This window comes from Palaemon carinicauda, chromosome 12, assembly GCF_036898095.1.
Source record: "Palaemon carinicauda isolate YSFRI2023 chromosome 12, ASM3689809v2, whole genome shotgun sequence".
In the NCBI taxonomy this organism is placed as follows: domain Eukaryota; kingdom Metazoa; phylum Arthropoda; class Malacostraca; order Decapoda; family Palaemonidae; genus Palaemon; species Palaemon carinicauda.
In genome coordinates, this window is record NC_090736.1 from 154,889,243 (window position 1) to 154,908,045 (window position 18,803).

Consider the following 18,803-nt stretch of genomic DNA (forward strand, 5'->3'; position numbering starts at 1 on the left):
AGAAAAATATTTTTTTTTCCAGACTAAACAAACCAGTCACCTCTCTCTCAAACAACTTTTTTTTTTTTTGATCAAGGGGGGGTCTCTCTCTCTCTTTTTCTCTTTTTTTTTTTTCTTTAAATCAAGGAAAAAAATGCTGGCCTTGCTAATTGGGATGTGGATAGAGCTTCCCCACACCGCTACTTGATAGATGCCTCATTTATGATTGAATAGCTGTTCCAACTTCCACTAAAGTCTCATACACCTAATTAAATGACTCGAGTTTGTATAGCTAGGAAAAATACAAATTTCTTTTAAATCTTTTATTTTACCTATGTTCCAAATTTATTTCCTCCCTTTTGGTGTCCAATCTCATTCTTTTACTTTTTCTGTTTTGATTTATTCAAGATACATTGTTTCTAAATGGCCTCATTGTTCCCAGAGGCCATAGAACCCATGATCATAATATGATACAGTACTGTACTGTATCTGTTTCCTGCTATATTATTTGCCTACTCATTTTTTATATCAATATGTTCGTTTCTAAAATGATAGCAGTTTGTTTAACAGTTGTATCAATTTACAGGGGATTCTGTGAAAAGTGTGCATTGCAGCTAGAAATATGTCCAATGTGTCGTCGAAATATTGAAGAGAGGCAAGAGCTGGAAGTGAAGCCAGATGCTAAGGAAGATGTCACATGACCCCCTGGTATGTATCATGACGGTGTTGTAACAAATAGTTTTACAGTTTCTTCTAATGGGAGAAACAGGTGCTTTAAATATTATTATACTTGTATGAGAGAGCTGCTAGATCTGCTTAAATTTTCATATTCTTTCTCTTCTTAGGAAAAATTTATATTGTGATCTGATGTACAAGTCTAATTTTGTCTTTAGTTGCTTGATGAATGGATGGGATGTATTGTTAATATTTTTTGTTAGTGTCCATCATTATTATCACTTTATTTTTTTTTTTTTGAGATGGTAATAATGATAATGGATAAATTATCAAAGTCCTCTTCTGCTTGCAATCATTCTACAGGCTAACTAACTTGCAAACATTGTTTAATTTTATTATTATTATTCAAAACATGCACATGTTCAATGAACTAAGCCAATCAAGTTTATCAACTTCCTAGACAAGAACTACATATGCGAGAGGTCATTTATGTAGATGAAAAAAAAACAAAATATACAGTAATCAAATTTATTCATGTATAGATATTTTGTACATTTTTTTACATCATTATCAAATAGTATTTACCATCATAAAGAACATGAAGAAATTTGTGAGTGAGCATCACATGCATAATACCATTTAGCAAAGTTTTACATTTCTTGATTATTTCTTGATTATTTGACAATTTGTTTTATTTAGCTAATTTGATTGTACTAATTAAAACATATTTGTACTAATTAAAACATATTTCTTGATACTTGTGTTTCTTGTAGAATACTATATTTTTATTATGTTTCAGATTGTGAATCTTTTTGAAAAGTTAGATTAGGATTAGGAATCTTTGCTTTATAGGGGGAAATTATATTTGTTGTACTGTAGTTTTATTCCAGAAATATGTTTTTTTTTTTTTTTTTTTCAGAAGCTAAATTCAACTGTATACTGTAAAGAACTAGGAACTTTCTTAAAAAACCCTTTTACCCCCAGGCTATTTGGAAATTTCCAACCCTTAACCCCCAGGGGGTTATTTTTTTCCCAACACATTTTGCAGTATATATTTTTAAAAATTGCTCTAACAGCCTTAATTTTTGTCATAGAGAGGTTAGGTTTGTCTCATTCTCTTGGAAAATGCCTGAATTTTCTCAAAAAATTATCAAAAATATGAAAAAAAAATTTTATGGCATTTTTTTTTGCAAGTACGTACCGGTACGTCCATGGGGGTAAAGGGATGGCTTTTGTGAAACGTACCAGTACGTCCTTTGGGGGTAAAATGGTTAATATTAATTAATCCTGGAAGTAAATTACTTCTGTAACTAATTATTTTACCTTAATAATTATTGTTATTTCAAATGTAACTATGAAATACAAACTTTTTACTTCATGAATATTTTATTGCTTTGAATAGAGTTGTGTTAAATGAGAGTATTCATATATCAGTAGATGGGAGAACTTTGGAGTTTGCCTTGCAAAAGTAAGTCCCATTTCCTAAATGTGATTGTTCCTACAAACCATCGCTCTTTACGTTAGGAGAATTGTAACAGCAAAGTTGAAATTTGGCAGTTAAAACTTTTAACGAGGTGTAAACACCTGGCAGATCATTACCCTGCGGGCAGGGTGAGGTGGAGGTGTGATCGCTCACTTCAATTGGATTTCAGCCATCAAAGAGTACACTAGTTTCTCTCTGCTGCTAACTTAGGCAGTTTTAGTTGGAAATTTTCTTTTTTCTTTCCAGCTTGCTTGGTGTTTGTGCGACTACTCGTCATGCCTGGGAGGGCCGCTCATGACCTGCAGCACCTTTACAAGTAGGATTGATTGTAGGGAATGGCCATCCTCCCAATGGGTGTTATTTGGCAGGAGGAAGGAGGCAGTCGATAGGGAATCTTTGTCTTTGGGGACCTCTTCCAAGTCAAAAAAAACCTGCCCCGACTTTTCTTCCCCATGGAATTCTCCCTTGGGACTTTTCCCTGGCAAGCTTCTCCGGAGGATTTTCAGGCAAGAGTGGCGGTAGGCTAATGCCTGGGCAGCCCCAGGATCCGGGAGACCCCAACGTTCCACCTAGTGGTTGGTTGGTTCCTCCTCCTCTGGACAATATCCTAACATTATTTCTTTGCTTACAGGAATCCTGCAGTTGTTGTGATCTTCATGCCCAGGTTTTCCTTCAGAGGATAGACCAGTAGTTTTTAAGAGGAGAAACTTCGTACGCAGACATCGACGTCAAGCAGAGGATAGACCAGTAGTTTTTAAGAGGAGAAACATCGTACGCAGACATCAACGTCGCTTCACAACAGGCTTCCTCTGTAGGTGCTGGCATGCGACTTGTCCCGGTGGAGTATCTTGTTCATACAGAATTCCCCAATGTTGCTGCTCTTCATCCTTTGTGGAACCTTGAGACTATTTGGAGTGAAAACATAAAGCAGCCTCTTGTAGGCAATTGTCTTCTTCACTTGCTGCTCATCCATCCCATCCTGGACCTTTTGCTCTGACCATACCTTCGGCTCAAAGGATTTCTTTTGGCACTTTCCCTTGTGTTTTGCACAAGGGGGACACACACTAAGAGTTTTGCTATGACTTCTAAGGGACTATAGCTGCACTCTCCTCGTGTCCCTGCTCCATGCCGACATCAGAAACATACCAACATCTCACGCTTTCATCTTCTGCTTCACCTCACAAGTCATCCCATCCAGTTCTAGCCATCACCACTCCTCATTTGCTTCAATCCATCAATCGCCTTATGCTGCAGGTATTATTCAGCACGCTCCAAACAATTCTCTCCATTACACTCCAGGCGATCTTTACCTTCGTGTTCTAATCGCGATTCAGTGACGTTTGCTTTTGCACTCTGGTTACAGTTCTACCTCACATTTATGGGACTCATTATCTGTGCGCTCCTGTTGTTTACCAGCTCCACGCCCCGACCACACCTTGCCCTTGCACTTTAAGCACTTATCCTCCTCATGCTCTGACTCCCGATTTTCAGCCAAGCTTTCCAGAGGATCTTCAGCGGAGACTTCCGAATCATCGGAACATCCTCCTAAATGTACTGTACATTATACAAGCTCTGATATACAAAATCTCACTCTGCTACAAAAGGAGAGACAGCAAAGAAAGGTATGCTTCCTTTAAGAGACAAAGTCTGCAGATGACAACACACTTGTCCAATCCTCCAGATTTTCTTTCAGGGTGGAGAACCTAGCCACAGGTGGAGCAGTCCGTCTGTAAGAGTCAGACTTTATGGATTCTTTGCCTACCACGGACAACTGCGACCTGAGTCACAACAGGACTTCTGTCCCAGTCTCCTCCCTTTCACCACTAGAGTTTTATAGTAAAAGAGGGCCCCAATACTACGCAAATGGCTAAGGACATCATGCGGAAGGTAGGGGAACTGGTAGTCGGAGAGGATTCCCCGGGGTTGGGAGAATCCTCTTATCTGGGTCCCGAAACCCCTGCCAAAACAGTAGTAATACTAGGAAGTAGTAGAAGCAAGACTTTTGCCTCTCCTTTTAGATCCAGCAGTGGTGAAATTTATGCCAGGTTGCTCCATTCCCGTCACTTTCTCTCAAGCAAAAGCAGCCAACATAGAGGCCATGGCCATGATTGCTCTGCAGGCATCCTTTTGGTTAGCATCCAGTTATCTAACCTGGCATAAATTTCACCACTGCTGGATCTAAAAGGAGAGGCAAAAGTCTTGCTTCTACTACTTCGTAGTATTACTACTGTTTTGGCAGGGGTTTCGGGACCCAGATAAGAGGATTCTCCCAACCCAGGGAATCCTCTCCGACTACCAGTTCCCCTACCTTCCACATGATGTCCTTAGCCATTTGCGTAGTATTGGGGCCCTTTTTTACTATAAAACTCTAGTGGTGAAAGGGAGGAGACTGGGGCAGAAGTCCTGTTGTGACTCAGGTCGCAGTTGTCCATGGTAGGCAAAGAATCCATAAAGTCTGAGTCTTACAGACGGACTGCTGCACCTGTGGCTAGGTTCTCCACCCTAAAAGAAAATCTGGAGGATTGGACAAGTGTGTTGCCTTTCTTTGCTGTCTCTCCTTTTGGAGCAGAGTGAGATTTTGTATATCAGAGCTTGTATAATATACAGTACACTAAGAGGATGTTCCGATGATTTGGAAGTCTCCGCCGAAGATACTCTGGAAAGCTTGGCGGAAAATCGGGAGTCCGAGCGTGAGGATAATAAATGCTTAAAGTGCGAGGGCAAGGTGTGGTCGGGGCGTGGAGCTGGTACACAACAGGAGCGTACAGATAAGGAGCCCCTTGAATGTGAGGTAGAACTGTAACCAGAGTGCAAGGGCAAACGTCACTGAATCGCAATTAGAACACGAAGGTAAAGATCGCCTGGAGTGTAATGGAGAGGATTGCTTGGAGCGTGCTGAAGAAGAATACCTGGGTCATAAGGCGATTGATGGATTGAAGCAAATGAGGAGTGCTGATGGTTAGAACTGGATGGGGTGACTTGTGAGGTGAAGTAGAAGATGAAAGCGTATGATGTCTGGTTTGTTTCTGATGTTGGGATGGAGCAGGGACAAGAAAAGAAGGCTTAGAAGGAGATTATTCTGTCTAGGTCGAGAGCGGTAGAATACCTTGTTCCACATCGCCAGACAGTGGGTCAACTTGGTACTGGAATGCAGGAAAGCAGTAAAAGCACAGTTCCATAAGAGGATAGGCAAGCAGGAGCAACTAGAGCTGTGTAATGCTCCCTTGGAACACTTCTCTCGTTTCCCATGAGGAGATGGTAATGGCCATGGAGGTTTGGAGGAGAGAGTCCTGTGACTTTTTTGCAAGGCGCCGTCTTCTTCAAGCATCCACAACCATCTACTTCGTGCCAGTCGATGACGCCAGTTAGAACGTCATGGCCTAGATGACCAGCTGGTAAGGAAGCTGCCCTTACAGGCTCCATTTTAAAGAACTCTCCATTCATTGCAAGAAGCTCAAAAGGACACGGAAAAGGAAAAGGTAGAGGACCTCACTAGGATGGGCAATCCTCCCACTACCACAAGTAGGGGGAATGACGTCAGAGGAATTGGAGGTGGTGGTGGTTTCACAGGGAAAAAGACTGGACAGCCCAAGTCTAGCAGTTTAGATAACTCCTCCCATTCACCATCTCCCCCCCTCCTCCAACAGTGTCATCGCCATATCGCCAAGGCTCTGCAAAACATCAAGCCCTGGTTCAGGAAATGCGGGAGATGGTTGCCAAGAATGCTCTGCAGAAGGTCAGTGAAAGATCGCTTGGCTTCAACAGTGGACTCTTTTTTGTAAAAAAAAAAAAAGACATCTGGAGGCTGGAGACCAGTCATTGACCTCTCAGCTTCGAACCTGTACATTAAGCAATCCAGGTTCAAGATGGTGACAGCAGCCACCGTTATCCAGTTTGTCAGACCAGGAGATTTTGTTATTACGCTAGACCTGAAAGACGATTACTTTCAAGTCTCAATTCATCCATCATCCAAGAAATTTCTGCGAGAATTATGAGAAGACTGGATATATCAGTTCAATCTCCTCTGATTTAGCCTCTTAACAAGTCCTTGTTTTTTACGAGGATCTTTGAACTGGTATCGACTTGGCCCGACGCCAACGGTATTAATCTACTGAGATACCTGGATGACTAGTGATCTTCGTAGACTCAAAGTCATGCTGGTCCTTCAAGACAGGTTTCTCCAGTTTTGTCGGAATCTGGGTATCCCAATAGATCTATACTATCACCTACTCAAAGCCTTGTTTATCTGGGGATGGTGATCGACTTACTTCAAGGGAAGGTCTTCCCTTCAGAGGACAGTATTTTTTGTTTTCATCAAGCTGCTCTACCCCTCCCCCATGCGCTCTCCATCCAGCTTTTCAGCGGCAGACACACTTGGGACATCTAATTTCCGCTGGTGGCTAAGTCACATATCTCAGAAAAGGTTGGTCCTCTTGCGTTGTCTCCACCAGAATTCAGGCTGTTCACAAAAGCCTCGATTAAGGGATAGGCAGCTCATCTGGAAAACTTTTTGGCTTTGTGAACCTGGTCAGACATGGAACATCAGGAGCACATCAATTTCTTAGGACTGAAAGCCACATGGTTAGCTCTACAAGTTTTGTTCTCTTCTCCAAGGTTACTCAGTGGTAGTGTGCTATATCTACAAACAGAGGGGGATGTTTTCTCACTGCCTGTGTTGACTAGCAGTCAAGATCCAGGAGTGAACAGAGGCTAACTCCATTTCAGCCTGCTTCATCCCAGGTAGGAAGAACATTGTAGGGGATCAATCGAGCAGGAGGACTCTGATTATAGTTGGCGAATGGTCTTCAAGTCCTCAGATAGCGACAAAAGTAATAGCTTTGTGGGGTTCCCGACTGTAGAGCTGTTCATGATTTCTCTGAACATAGAGCTCCCAGTCTACTGCTCATCAGTGCCAGATCCTGCAGCAACATTAGAGGTTGCATTCCAGCAGCCCTGGCATTTCTTCGATACCTATGCTCTTCCCGCATTCTGCCTGTTAAGGAATGTGCTCAACAGCCAACAAGAACTCCAAATCTTGTTGTAACACCAATAGTCCCATTGTGGCCACATCGAGTGGTATATGGATCTGCTTCAGCTCCTTATAGAGATCCAGGGAAGAGCTCCCACACCTTCTGCAACAGCCCCAAGTCACGATTTTCCATGGCGCTGTGGATTCCCTACATTTTCACTCGTGGAAGTTGTCAAGCATCTCTCTCAGAAACAGATGTTTGGATACCACAGAAAATCCTCAACTGCAGTCAACCAAGCTAAGTGGGTCTACTCCTGTGGTTGATGTCGTTCATGGGGGTTATCTCTCCACTCGAAATCTCCATCCTGATCATCACAGACTTTTTGTTTTACTTCCGTAGGAGGAACTATACTCAGTTTCTGTGGTAAAAGGCAATTGCTCAGCCGTAAAACAAGTCTTTTGATTGAACAGAGTAGATATTTCTTCCTCAAGAAGAGATTTCTAGGCTCAAACAGAGCTTTACAGAAATCATACCTTCCATCCTGGAGTGTGGTTAATGTTCTAGGAGCCTTGAAGAGAGCGCCCTATGAACCCCTGGACATGCGTCTCTTAGGGACCTTAACCTTAATACGTGTTCCTTCTCGTGTTGGCATCAGTCAAGAAAGTAATTGAGCTCCACAGGCTTTCATCGACATCACCCATTCTTAGGAATTGGAGGGAGGTCTCTGAGCTGTGTCCCTGAGTTTGTTGCAAATATCCAAAATCTATCTTCAACAGATCCTAAAGTTTTGTCTTTTTATGTTTCTAGTCTTTGGGAGGTAAGTGATGACCTTCATCAACACCTACTGTGCCCCGTTAGGGCATTGAGAAGCTACTTAAAACATACCAAGCCTTGCCTAAAATACCTCATCATGGGCACATGGAGAAATAAGAAGTAACCAAAAATACCATCTCCTTTTGACTTGGTGAAGTAATTTCCTAAGCTTTTGGCACCCTTGACTATGTTGAGACCATGGGGTGAAAGCCCACGCTATCAAGGGTATTGAGGCCTCTTTAGCTTTTAAAGAACCTTCTCTGTGATGCAGGTTCTCAGTGTAAGGGTCTGGAAATGCCAGACCACCTTCACCACCCATTACCTGTAGAATGTAACAAACAGGACCCTGGACATTTTTATAGTCTGGGTCATGTTGTTGCCGCTCAGCAGGCGATATATAGCTTCCTCGGCGTCTTACCAGGACCAGTATCTTTAGATAAGACTAACGTTACGATCAAGTTTTCATTCACCTTTATCTCTCGGGGTATAGTTTCAGAAACCTTGCCAGGTGGACTTCAACTAGAGATAAGTAAGCTCATTTTGCTTTCAGTTACAGGGTGCTAAGCACTCAAGTCTCTTTTCCCCTATTCTTTGCGAGGGGGAAAGTGATATAACCAAACCTTTTTACTTTTTCGACACAACCTTCTACAATGACTAGGCTTCAGTTACAGCTCATAGAGGTCTAGCTCAAGCTACCTAAAGATTGCACAGGCTCTGTGGTCCATCATTCTTTCTTCATATGGCTCATGAAGTGTAGGGATTCTAACTTAAGCATTATATGCTTTCTGGGTTACTTTCCAGCCAGTTGGAATGGAGACTTCCTCCATCCTTATAGTAAAGAAAGATGGTTTGTATTCATCTAGGAATATATGACAAATTTTCAAAAATTATTTACATTTTTCTAACCATACATACCAGAGATTTTTTAATAAAATTTTTATGCCTTCACAAACTGCCACACAAGTCCCAGCTGCAATTCAATTGAGGTTACAGTGAGCACCTCCCTGCTGCTGGCAGGGTAATTTTAAGGAGGCAGAAGTTTAGATCATTAATCATCTTTAGGTACACTTGTTGAGTCGTGAATCTGTAACGAACAAGATGTTTGTTACCAACAAAGAAATTATATATTATAAGGTAGACAAGGCAATACTGTATACAGTTAGTAGAATAGGTTAGGCTAGTATCGGGCTGGTAAACATTAGGAGAGGAATTGGAAATAATAATGAAATATTTAAATAATAATGAAATATTTAATTAAATTAGATTCATTACATAAAATAACCAAATGGTCATTGAAGTGAAGTTCTTGCTATTTATTCCCACTCTATTTTCATACCACTTTGGTGCTAAAAGACAAAAAAAAAAAAATGAATTGTAGCTTGATCTAAATTATCCCTTGAAAATTATTTTGATATTCTTAGTCACCAATTAGATATATAGTACTGTACTCTGTCAGTTGTTTATTTATATAACTGGAGCATTTGAATAATGAACCACTGCTCGTAGCCAACAAATGTTTCATTGCTGAACCCTACATATAGCTTGCAGGGTGAGGCTTTGTCTTTTAATAGCAACCTGTTACTGTAATTTTTAGCACAAAAGCTTGTTTAAAAAGAAGACATACTGTACCTTGATAACCCTGAACTAAATCCTATCATATATAAAACAATCGCTGATATAGGGTAGTTAAAACCACATGGAGAGACAAAGGTTGACAGTTTTGTTCAATGCAGATGAGAGTTGGAAGATTGACTGATTCACTTCTACTGTTGGGCTTGTTGTCTGCTCAGCAGTGTCAGCACACTATAATGGTTAAGAGAAAAAAACGTTATTTCTTTTTTATGGGTGAAAAGCTTACACTTCACATTTTCATTAAAATGATAAATTTTATTTAGAATTCTGATTTTACATCTAATGTTTTGAATAGATACATGGTCAAGGAAGAACTATAGAGTTGGATTTTCATACTACTGTACCTGAGTAATAATAAATCACAAGTAAATTAAAGGGTTTTTATGTGTGGACACATACAAAATTCATTTTCATCTCTCTATCTACCATGGCACTTTCCCCAATTTTGGCAGGTAGCCGACATCCAAAAAGAAACAAAAGGGGATTTTTTCCTCCTTGCCTGATGAGGGACTCAGCCGAGTTTGGTTGGTACTGCTAGGGTGCTACAATCCACACTCCTCTGTCAAATACCACAAATGAACCTATATAAGCTTACTCCCTTTCTGCTGTACCTCAGCGATCACGCTCTTTTGCCTCTCATCTATCTTGTTACCCAGGGCTTTCTACACTGCATCCATCCACCCAAACCTTGGCCTTCCTATCGCATTCAGCACTTTCTTCTAAAAATAACAGTTTTCCATCCCCTCGACATGACCAAACCACCTCTGTGTATTCATGTCCACTCTAGTTGCTAATTCATTTCTTACACCCGTTCTCATCCTCACTACTTTGTTCCTAACCCTATCCAATCGAGATACATCAGCCATACTCCTCAGACTTCATACTGAACACATTCAATTTGTGTCAGTTTTATGCTACACAACTGCGATCCATACATCACAGTTGGTACAATCACTTAGACAGCACTCTCTCTACATTTATTCCTAACCCTCAATTCTTTACCACTCCCTTCACTGACCCTTATACTTTTCATTCGTCATTGATTCTCCCATGAACTGTACATCCACTTCTTCTACTCCATTTCCAGCAACAACAGAACCCAAGTACTAGATCTACTTCAAGTAAATCTACATTCAATAAGATATTCAGCCTAGCACCACCCTTCCTACCAGTGCATTTCATATTACTCTTAACCACATTAATTGTACTCTCCTCTCACACACCATTCAAAACTGTCTCTAATTGACGCAGCTTCTTTTCTGAATCTACAACCAATACAGTATTATCCATGAATAGCAACTGAGTCACCTCCCAGTCATGATCACTGTCATCTATCAGTTTCAATCCTCAACTAGGCACTAAAGCATTCACCTGTCTTATGGCTCCATCAACAAATTGAACAACCATGGCAACATCACACATCCCTGTCTAAGCCTCAATCTCACTGGAAAACCACGCTCACTACATTTCCTATTATAATACAATATACTGCCTATGTATAAACTCTTCACTGCTTATAACAACCTTTCACCAACACCATATAATCTGATCACATTCCATATCGCATCCCTGTCAACTCATGTTCTTAGCCATATAATGCAAGTAGAGTAAGAGGTTTGTTTGTATAAATTATGAAATTCTTAAAATATTGTATTTTAAGACAGCAAACATCAAAGTGAAGTATATAAAACTTGAAATAAGTCTTATTATTCTTTTTGCAGGCATATGCTGATGTCTGTAACCAAACCATCAGCTGAGCTTATATGTTCCCCAGGTTTATTGTGGAGATGTGACTGTGCTTGAATTATCATAAGAACAATCGGATATAATTTTTACAAATACCTGTTGTAACCTTATTTATTTACATGTTTTAATGTAAATTTAGGGTTACAAAGCATAATTTGTTAAATGGTTTTAAAATGTTTAGAGCTGTATTTAATGGTGAAAAATGATTGTAGGATGTTACATAGAATTTACACAATGCATTAGTTCACGTTAGGGAGAAAGATTTATCGCCCAGATTCAAGAGGGTCATATTCTTATAAAAAAAAAATCAAGCAAGGTTGTTTTTTGTTCTCTTTACTTGGTTCTATTTTATGTTATACATTGTAATACTGTACAGTTTAAGGGTTGTTAGATATTTATGTATTATTGCAAAAACCTTTGAATGTACATATCTGTGCTTCTGTGAATTACATGACCAAAAGACATCTAAAAGTGACTGTTAAAACAGCGGGAGAGACATACACGTAAATTTAATGAAATATTTGAAGGTATAAAAAGCTACAGACAATTGGAAGGCCTCTGCTTCCATGTTTAGTACGACCAGGGTAAAGAGCGAGACAGCATAGAGTAGCAGACAACTTGTCAAAAAGGCAAATATTGGGGAATCATCAAGTTTTGTTGTTGCTCTTTTTTTTTATGGTGTAGATGTTGATATTGATGGTGATATTTTTGCTGAAAAACTTAAAATGAATTTTTAACCTTCAGCTAATTTTAACACTATAAAGATACTGTATTGTACATGTAATAAAGTTTTGCTATTATGTGCATTGGAGGGGAAAGAGTATTTTAATGGGTTGTAAGATTTTTACTTTATATTTTAATGTGCTCTTCAGCACTATAGCTAAGAGATTCATAAATCCAATTTAAGGGACAAGGCTGCTGTGTGGTTCCCAAGGACTTTCCTGTGGAAGCTAGAACAGGAAATCCAATACGACATATATACCAAAGAATTATAGTCTTTTCTGCCTAGTGTCAATGTCTCGACATGCAAAGCATTGGTTTAGAGGGATTAAGGGAGACTTATGGGTTCAAGCTCCATTGAACCTGTCACAACACTCAAATACTTAATTAGTCTTCTAACTGACGACACGTCACTCACCGGAAAAAATATTTATAAATTGAGAATTTTCAACTATAAGTATCAGCTCCTTAATAGAGATCAACAATAATACCAATGACAACCTACAAAAAAAGACAAATATTACAAGCTCAACCCAGGACATTTCAGTCTGCAATCAAGTTGCTCCAAAATAATAAAATCCAACTACAAACTTCTGAGGCAAGAGACCCAAGCCCTGAGTACTTCGGGATTTAGAAAAAAAAAAAAAAAAAAAAAAAAAAAGAGGAGGAGGAGGAGTAATTAGCCGTCTAAGGGATGCTAGGGTCATGGGTCTTGGACCACACACCAGCCTAACTTTTGATGGGGCGCTGTTTGTCCCTAAACTCAACTCTCAAGGGAAGTGGGGCATAACTAAGACTGCTCCTGCAATGAGAAGACTACAGCTGGGCAAGAAACAAATGCCTGGGTAAGCATTATCTATGGTGTTAATACTGGCTCTTGGTAACTTGTCAGCATTGCCTCGAGGGGCTGTGAAAGGTTCAATACCACCTAAACCTGTAATGAATCCATAGGTTTCCCTTATAAACATTGAGTCTGTGCTTTGCTTGTTGATATAGTGGCTTTAGGGTAGGGGAGACAATATTTCTTTGGTGTATTATGTTGTGTTGTATTTCCTGCGGTGGCCTCAATAGTTAAGTCTTTGGGACTACACAACACCTCCCAAAAATAGATTTTTCCTTCATCAAAATCCCTTTTTTATTGTCCTGATACTATATCTAGTACCAGCTTAAGTGTAGATAGATTTTTCATGTAGTTTTCATATTGCCTTTGACTGCACTCTTTGATGTTTCCAACTTGTGTATGTAACTACTCTTCTTGTGATGAATTTTAATTCAGCTACAGTGTTCAAATAAAATAATGTGTTATGCAATTTTAGAAGACAATAAAGGGTGATTAATTTGAATGTGATTGTTATTAAACCAAACCTTTTTTTAAATAGTGAATTTATTAGAGTTATTAAAGATATACTGTTCTATTAAAGCTTTTCAGGAAATATACTTTTCAAATGGTTAAATTTAATTAAGAATGCTAGTATCATTATTAACTATGTCCTTTAATGTTAGAATTTAATCATGATAAGGTGACAAAACAATAATTTCACTTGCCTACTCTACTTACAGTAAATATTCTTCCAATAAAATCTAACAGAGTATTTATGCCTCTACAGCTCACCTCAAGTGCCACCCTTAACCTCCTGGCATTAAGTAGTAACCATAAAGTATATTTGGTTTTCTTCCTATGAGATACCTTCTGGTATACTTTTATTGTATTTTGTATGCATATTTATTTGTCCATTTAACAAACTAACATGACAAATGTGGACAATTTGTACATTTCTCAACTATACAGACCTGAAGTTCTTTACTATGAGATAGATTCAGGCCATAAGATTTTTGAGCGAGGTGGCAGCCAACCTCCAGGTAGAAGCAGGGAGGTAGGGCGAGAACACTACCGCTACTGCCCTTACACTCACTGGCTCAACCACTAGTGATTGCCTACAAGACTTACTAGGGGGGAAGGTGATGGCAGGACAAGTATGTGTAAAGAACTTCAGGTTTGTATAGTTAGGAAAAATAAAAATTATTTCCAAATTCGTCATTTGTTCTGACACAATATACAAACACTCGTTCTTAACTAGGAGACTCGCCCATAAGTGGGTGGGTGGAAGTTCGTTCAACTGGCTGAAAACTAGCCCCGGGATTGCCACACCCAAACTTAAAGAAACGTAGGATGGGGATCCTGACACCTCTTATCAAACCAGAGAGGTGGACAGCCTGTGCTGTAATGGTCAGTGAGTGAGGTCTCACTATGTCTAGGCTTCTGTATAACCTCAGGTTTGACATTATACACAAACCTGGGTGACCCCCTTGCCAGGAGATTGGGGACATGACAGTGTGTTAATGTGGGAACCACAAAATATTCAGGCAATTTGCAAAGAAAAGGCTTACCTGTAGTCAATAAGAGCCAGCTAGCAGGGAATCCGATACTGTGCCCCAAGAGAGGGGAAGATGAATAAAAGAAAAGGGCTTTACATTCACTCCTGACTAAAACTGTAACCTCTACCTTTGACTGACTGTTAATTGTCCTATAAAGAGTTAAGGAAGCTAAGCCACTTGCTGAGCAGCCACCACAGGGCCTAATGAGAATGTGTCTAGGGACCTGTGTGTAACATCTTGCAGGTAGTGGGCTGCGAAGGTATTTCGAATTTGTAAAACCTGCAACAAAGTTTCTTTTGAACGCCATGGACGTGCTTATGCCCCCAACGTCACGAGGTCTGGGTCGTCGCTCTTGATGAATGGAGGAAGGAGCGATGGTATGATCAATGACCTGCTTGATCTAAGATGAAAATGACAAATTCGAAGATAATTTGTATTTTTCCTGACCATACAAACCTTAGCTATTTACATAGGGTTTACCTTTTAGCGTAGGTGAAATGGCGAGCCATTAGAATTTAACGAGGGTGTATTACCCCCGCGCTAGTTAGCAGGGGGGTAGGGGAGTGGTAGCTAGCTACCCCTCCCCCCCTCACACCGGTGAATTGCTTCACTTTCACTTAGGGGAAGGACTTGTCTTGGGGGACAGGGCTGGCGGGCAAATATATGTAAATAGCTAAGGTTTGTATGTTTAGGAAAAATACAAATTATCTTCGAATTTCTCATTTGTTCCGTAACCGAAATACAAACCACGCTATTTACATTGGGTGACTTACCCCTTAGGAAGGGTGGAAAGTCCCCAGCCATACTGGCTTTGGCTTTACCCGGGGACTCAGAATCCAAGTGAGTCGCACTCGAGAAAAGGAGTCCTTGCACCTCACAAGTTTCTTGCTCCGCAAGGAACCGTGTGGCCTACATAAGCTTGTGTGTGAAGGAAGAAGTGTGACCCGTCCTAGGCAGTTGACCTGGAGTTCCAGATGGAACTCTGGGTTAGGACGTTCCCAATACCACCTCGTCAGGGTATGGGAGACGCGACAGTATTGACTCAATACTCGGAACACAAGGAAGCATAGTTTACCTACAGAGGTTTGAGATCAGCTATGCAGAGACCAGGATGCTGCTTCCCAGTAGAGGGGATGATGAAAGAAGTAAGGGCCAGACATACTTCTTTCGTTCATGCAGACTAAAACCTGATAACAATGCCCTCAACCTTCTGCTACCTGTCCAAAAAGGAGCCTGAGGTTTGACCAGCTGTTGTGTAGCCACCACAGAGCGATAGAAACGTATCGATACTCCTGTGGGTCTTGTCCTGCAGGAAGCGGGCTGCGAAGGTCATTAGACGCTTCCAGACTAGAGCTTGTAGTACCTGCGTCAAAGAGTAGTATTACTCGGAGGCGAGGGACGTCGCGATGTATCCGACATCGTGCTGTAGGGCGACGTGACGGGGGAGGGTCTGGATTCAGGTCGAGATGAATGTCCTTGAGTCCGAGCTGAAGAGGTATACTGGTGACTCTTCCCATGTCCTTCTTGTGCTCCCAACCCGGCTGCACATGAGGACAAACTGCAGCTGTTCCCAAAGATAACCCCTCGATTCCTTTACTGGCAAGAAGGAGAAGGTTTTGGGTCATCTGATACAGAATGGCGACTCGAAATCTTGAAGAAATTGGACCGAAGGGCCGGGACCTCAAGATTCTGAGTCTAGCCAACAACTCAGGAACGAACCTGAATGTTGCCTTCCCCCATTCCTTAGAAAGGGCGGAGTCGTACGAGACCAAGAAGATTGCTTACCCACTGGCCGCGGCCAGAGTGAGCAGGAGCCCCAAGACGGAATACGATCAGAGGCCTGACGTAAAGGGTCTTGAGAAGATCTCTTAAGGGACTAAAAAGTCCGAACCATGCTCCATGTTGGAGGTCTCACTCCGACTAGGGCAGGGACGTTCGCAGCTTCGCATGAGCGAGGAAAGGTCCAGCGGGAAGGAAAAAGTTATTCCTTTCAGCCTGAAGGTCAGGGAAAGGCTGAGCGACAGGCTTCATTGCCGAAAGCGGGAAGGAGTTTCCTCCCGCCAAAAAGCAATAAGTTCGTTATCGCTGGAGAAGAGGCCTCAAGGGAAGAGGTATATCTCCCACAACACCAACCACAGAAGACTCCACTTCGCCCGTAGAACCCCTGCGGATGACTATCGCAGATGACGCGACCTCCGCCCCGCGACTGTAGCGGGTTGTCTCTTCTTGAGGAGGAGGCGTAGTGTCTCCAGGCATTTAGCCGAAGCGACGCCCCGGCTCGTGAAAGATGTTGCAGTGTGGTTGTTTGAGTAGCCTGTGCCGTGGGAGAAGCTCTCCCGGAAGGTCCGTCAGGGGAAGCAGAGGGTCCGGAAACCGTTCTGCGTATAGTCCCAGTGGAGCTCTCCGGGCCATTGAAAGGTTGACAGACAACCTGGTCTTGTTGAGACCCATTCTCAACAGACAACAAAGGAGGGAAGACGCAGGCATCGATGTTGTCCCACCATCACCGGAATGCATCTTGCCAAAGAGTCTTGGGGTCTGAGACGGGGGGGGGGGGGGGGGGGGGGGGAAGAACAGCGGAAGCTTGAGGTTCCAAGCTGTCGCGAACAGGTCCCCCAGGCCAGGACTTGCTGGTTACTAAAGGCCAAAGACCCCCAGATACACTCTCTCTACGAGGCTCTGCTCAGATAGTCGGAGAGAACATTCCTCTGCCCGGAATCGATTGATTTAAAGTTTTCAGGCATCCTGACATCTAAGGTCATTGACGCCGGTAACATTTAATTTATGTATACAAAAAATAAAATAAAATAAAAAATAAAAGAGTATTCAATTAAAATCATAAAAGTTGAATGTCATAAAAGTTAAATAGTTTTCAGAAGACCTGCTTCTGAAATAAATCTAAAAATGCCGCTTGCATAGTAGGACACATCATGTCCAAGAATCTTGGCAAGGATGAACCTGCCACCCTCACCTCGAGCCTCAAACAAATATCTACTCCTTAAGTTGCTCAGATAGACGGAGAGAACATTCCTCTGCCCGGAATGAGCGAGCCGATGGTGGTATTGAGAGAATCTCAAATCATCTCAGTATCTCTACTACAAGATGCGAAGGTTGAAAATGCGTCCCTTGCTGGTTGGGACACGCCAGTACCATGAAGTCGTCTCGCACGGAGCGACTCGGCAGGAGCTGTAGGATCTGTAGAGGGGCCAGACTACGGCCCCTAAGCCTGCCTGAATGATGGAGAGGTATCCTTCAGGTCCTGACCATAGGCCTGAACCGGAACATGCCCCCCCCCCCCCCTTTTCTTTGACGAGTCCGAGAACAGCATAAAAAATGTGGGGAAAGGACGAGAATAACCAATCCCATCAAGAGGTTCCATAGGTCAACACCCATTGCAGGTCTAATTGTTCCGCTGGTCCCATAGGGGCCAGAAAGTCCGGTTAATCGTTGCTTTGAAACCACCGGAACTTGGGCCGCCCCCCAGAGAACTTATCCTGAGGCGACCGTTCGGAACTTTAGACGGGTCAATGAGGAAAAGAGACCTAGGAAACGTTCCAAGGTAGGCTGAAAGCTCTGCTTGACTGAGAACAGGTACTGCGACTCTCCTCAGCCTTGCCAGAGTCAACTGAAGGGAAGGCTCGGAGGAGGAGGCAACAGAATCTGGCGTCCCCAGGCGGTCAACCATCCAAGTACCGACCAGACCCGACGTTGCTTAACCTCGCTGGACGGACGAGAAGCGGGGTCTCCAACGTGGTAAGGCCGTTGACTCAATATCATAGCTAGATACTCCAGATGTTGAGGCAGAAGAAGAGAAGGCTCCTAGCAAATTACCATGAACCCCCACTCATGGTAAGGATCCCGAAGCTTGTCCCGGCGTTGAGGAAGGTCGAACCCAAGCCTACCGGAGTTGACCAGACCTCCAAAAGGAGGCGAGACATCCTCCCAGCGTGAGACCTGCAAGGGGGGGTTGCCAATCCTAGAGTTCGTGAACTCTGCCGCTCCCTCTAGGATTATGCCCCCCCGGGAGAGCCTCCCGTGCTACCTGTTCCTGACAGGAGGGGACTACTATTGGACACCTTGTCTTAGTTGTCGTAGCCGGTCCGATAACTTAGGCCGACGAGGCTGAAAGAAAGAGGCGCTGGAGCCCTGCAGGGTCTCGAAGAAAGCGCCTTGGAGGAGTGAAAACGGAAGTTGACTTCTTCCGCACAACCGCTGTCTATGTCTCTGTCCTTGGGCACAAACAAGCTCTTCCCAAGTATGGAAGGGTGTCTAAGATTGTCGACATCCACGGATGAGACACCCAAGAGGAGGCCCTCGGTCATTGCGTCCAGATGGTCCAACATCTAGCTTGCCCGCAAGATCGAAACTTGGCGTTGAAAAGCCAAGGTGCTTGAGCCCGAGAGGAGGAA

The 18,803-nt window shown here is 42.4% G+C and overlaps 1 protein-coding gene and 1 pseudogene across 2 annotated transcripts in view; one reads left to right on the forward strand and one right to left on the reverse strand.

The window, feature by feature from the left end:
- The window catches only part of LOC137651349 (RING finger and SPRY domain-containing protein 1-like), a 57,241-nt gene extending 44,597 nt beyond the window's left edge, over positions 1 to 12,644 (forward strand). The window contains exons 12-13 of one of the 2 annotated variants that reach the window (XM_068384644.1): positions 566 to 687; positions 11,274 to 12,644. In XM_068384644.1, the coding sequence (XP_068240745.1) occupies positions 566 to 680 (115 nt within the window). In that variant the 3' untranslated portion in view covers positions 681 to 687; positions 11,274 to 12,644. Of the gene's footprint in view, positions 1 to 565; positions 688 to 10,004; positions 10,300 to 11,273 lie in introns of those variants that run through there. The other variant, XM_068384645.1, reaches the window with a different exon arrangement.
- Positions 12,645 to 18,042: 5,398 nt separating this feature from the next.
- LOC137651385 (5S ribosomal RNA) lies at positions 18,043 to 18,161 on the reverse strand (annotated as a pseudogene).
- Positions 18,162 to 18,803: the final 642 nt, after the last annotated feature.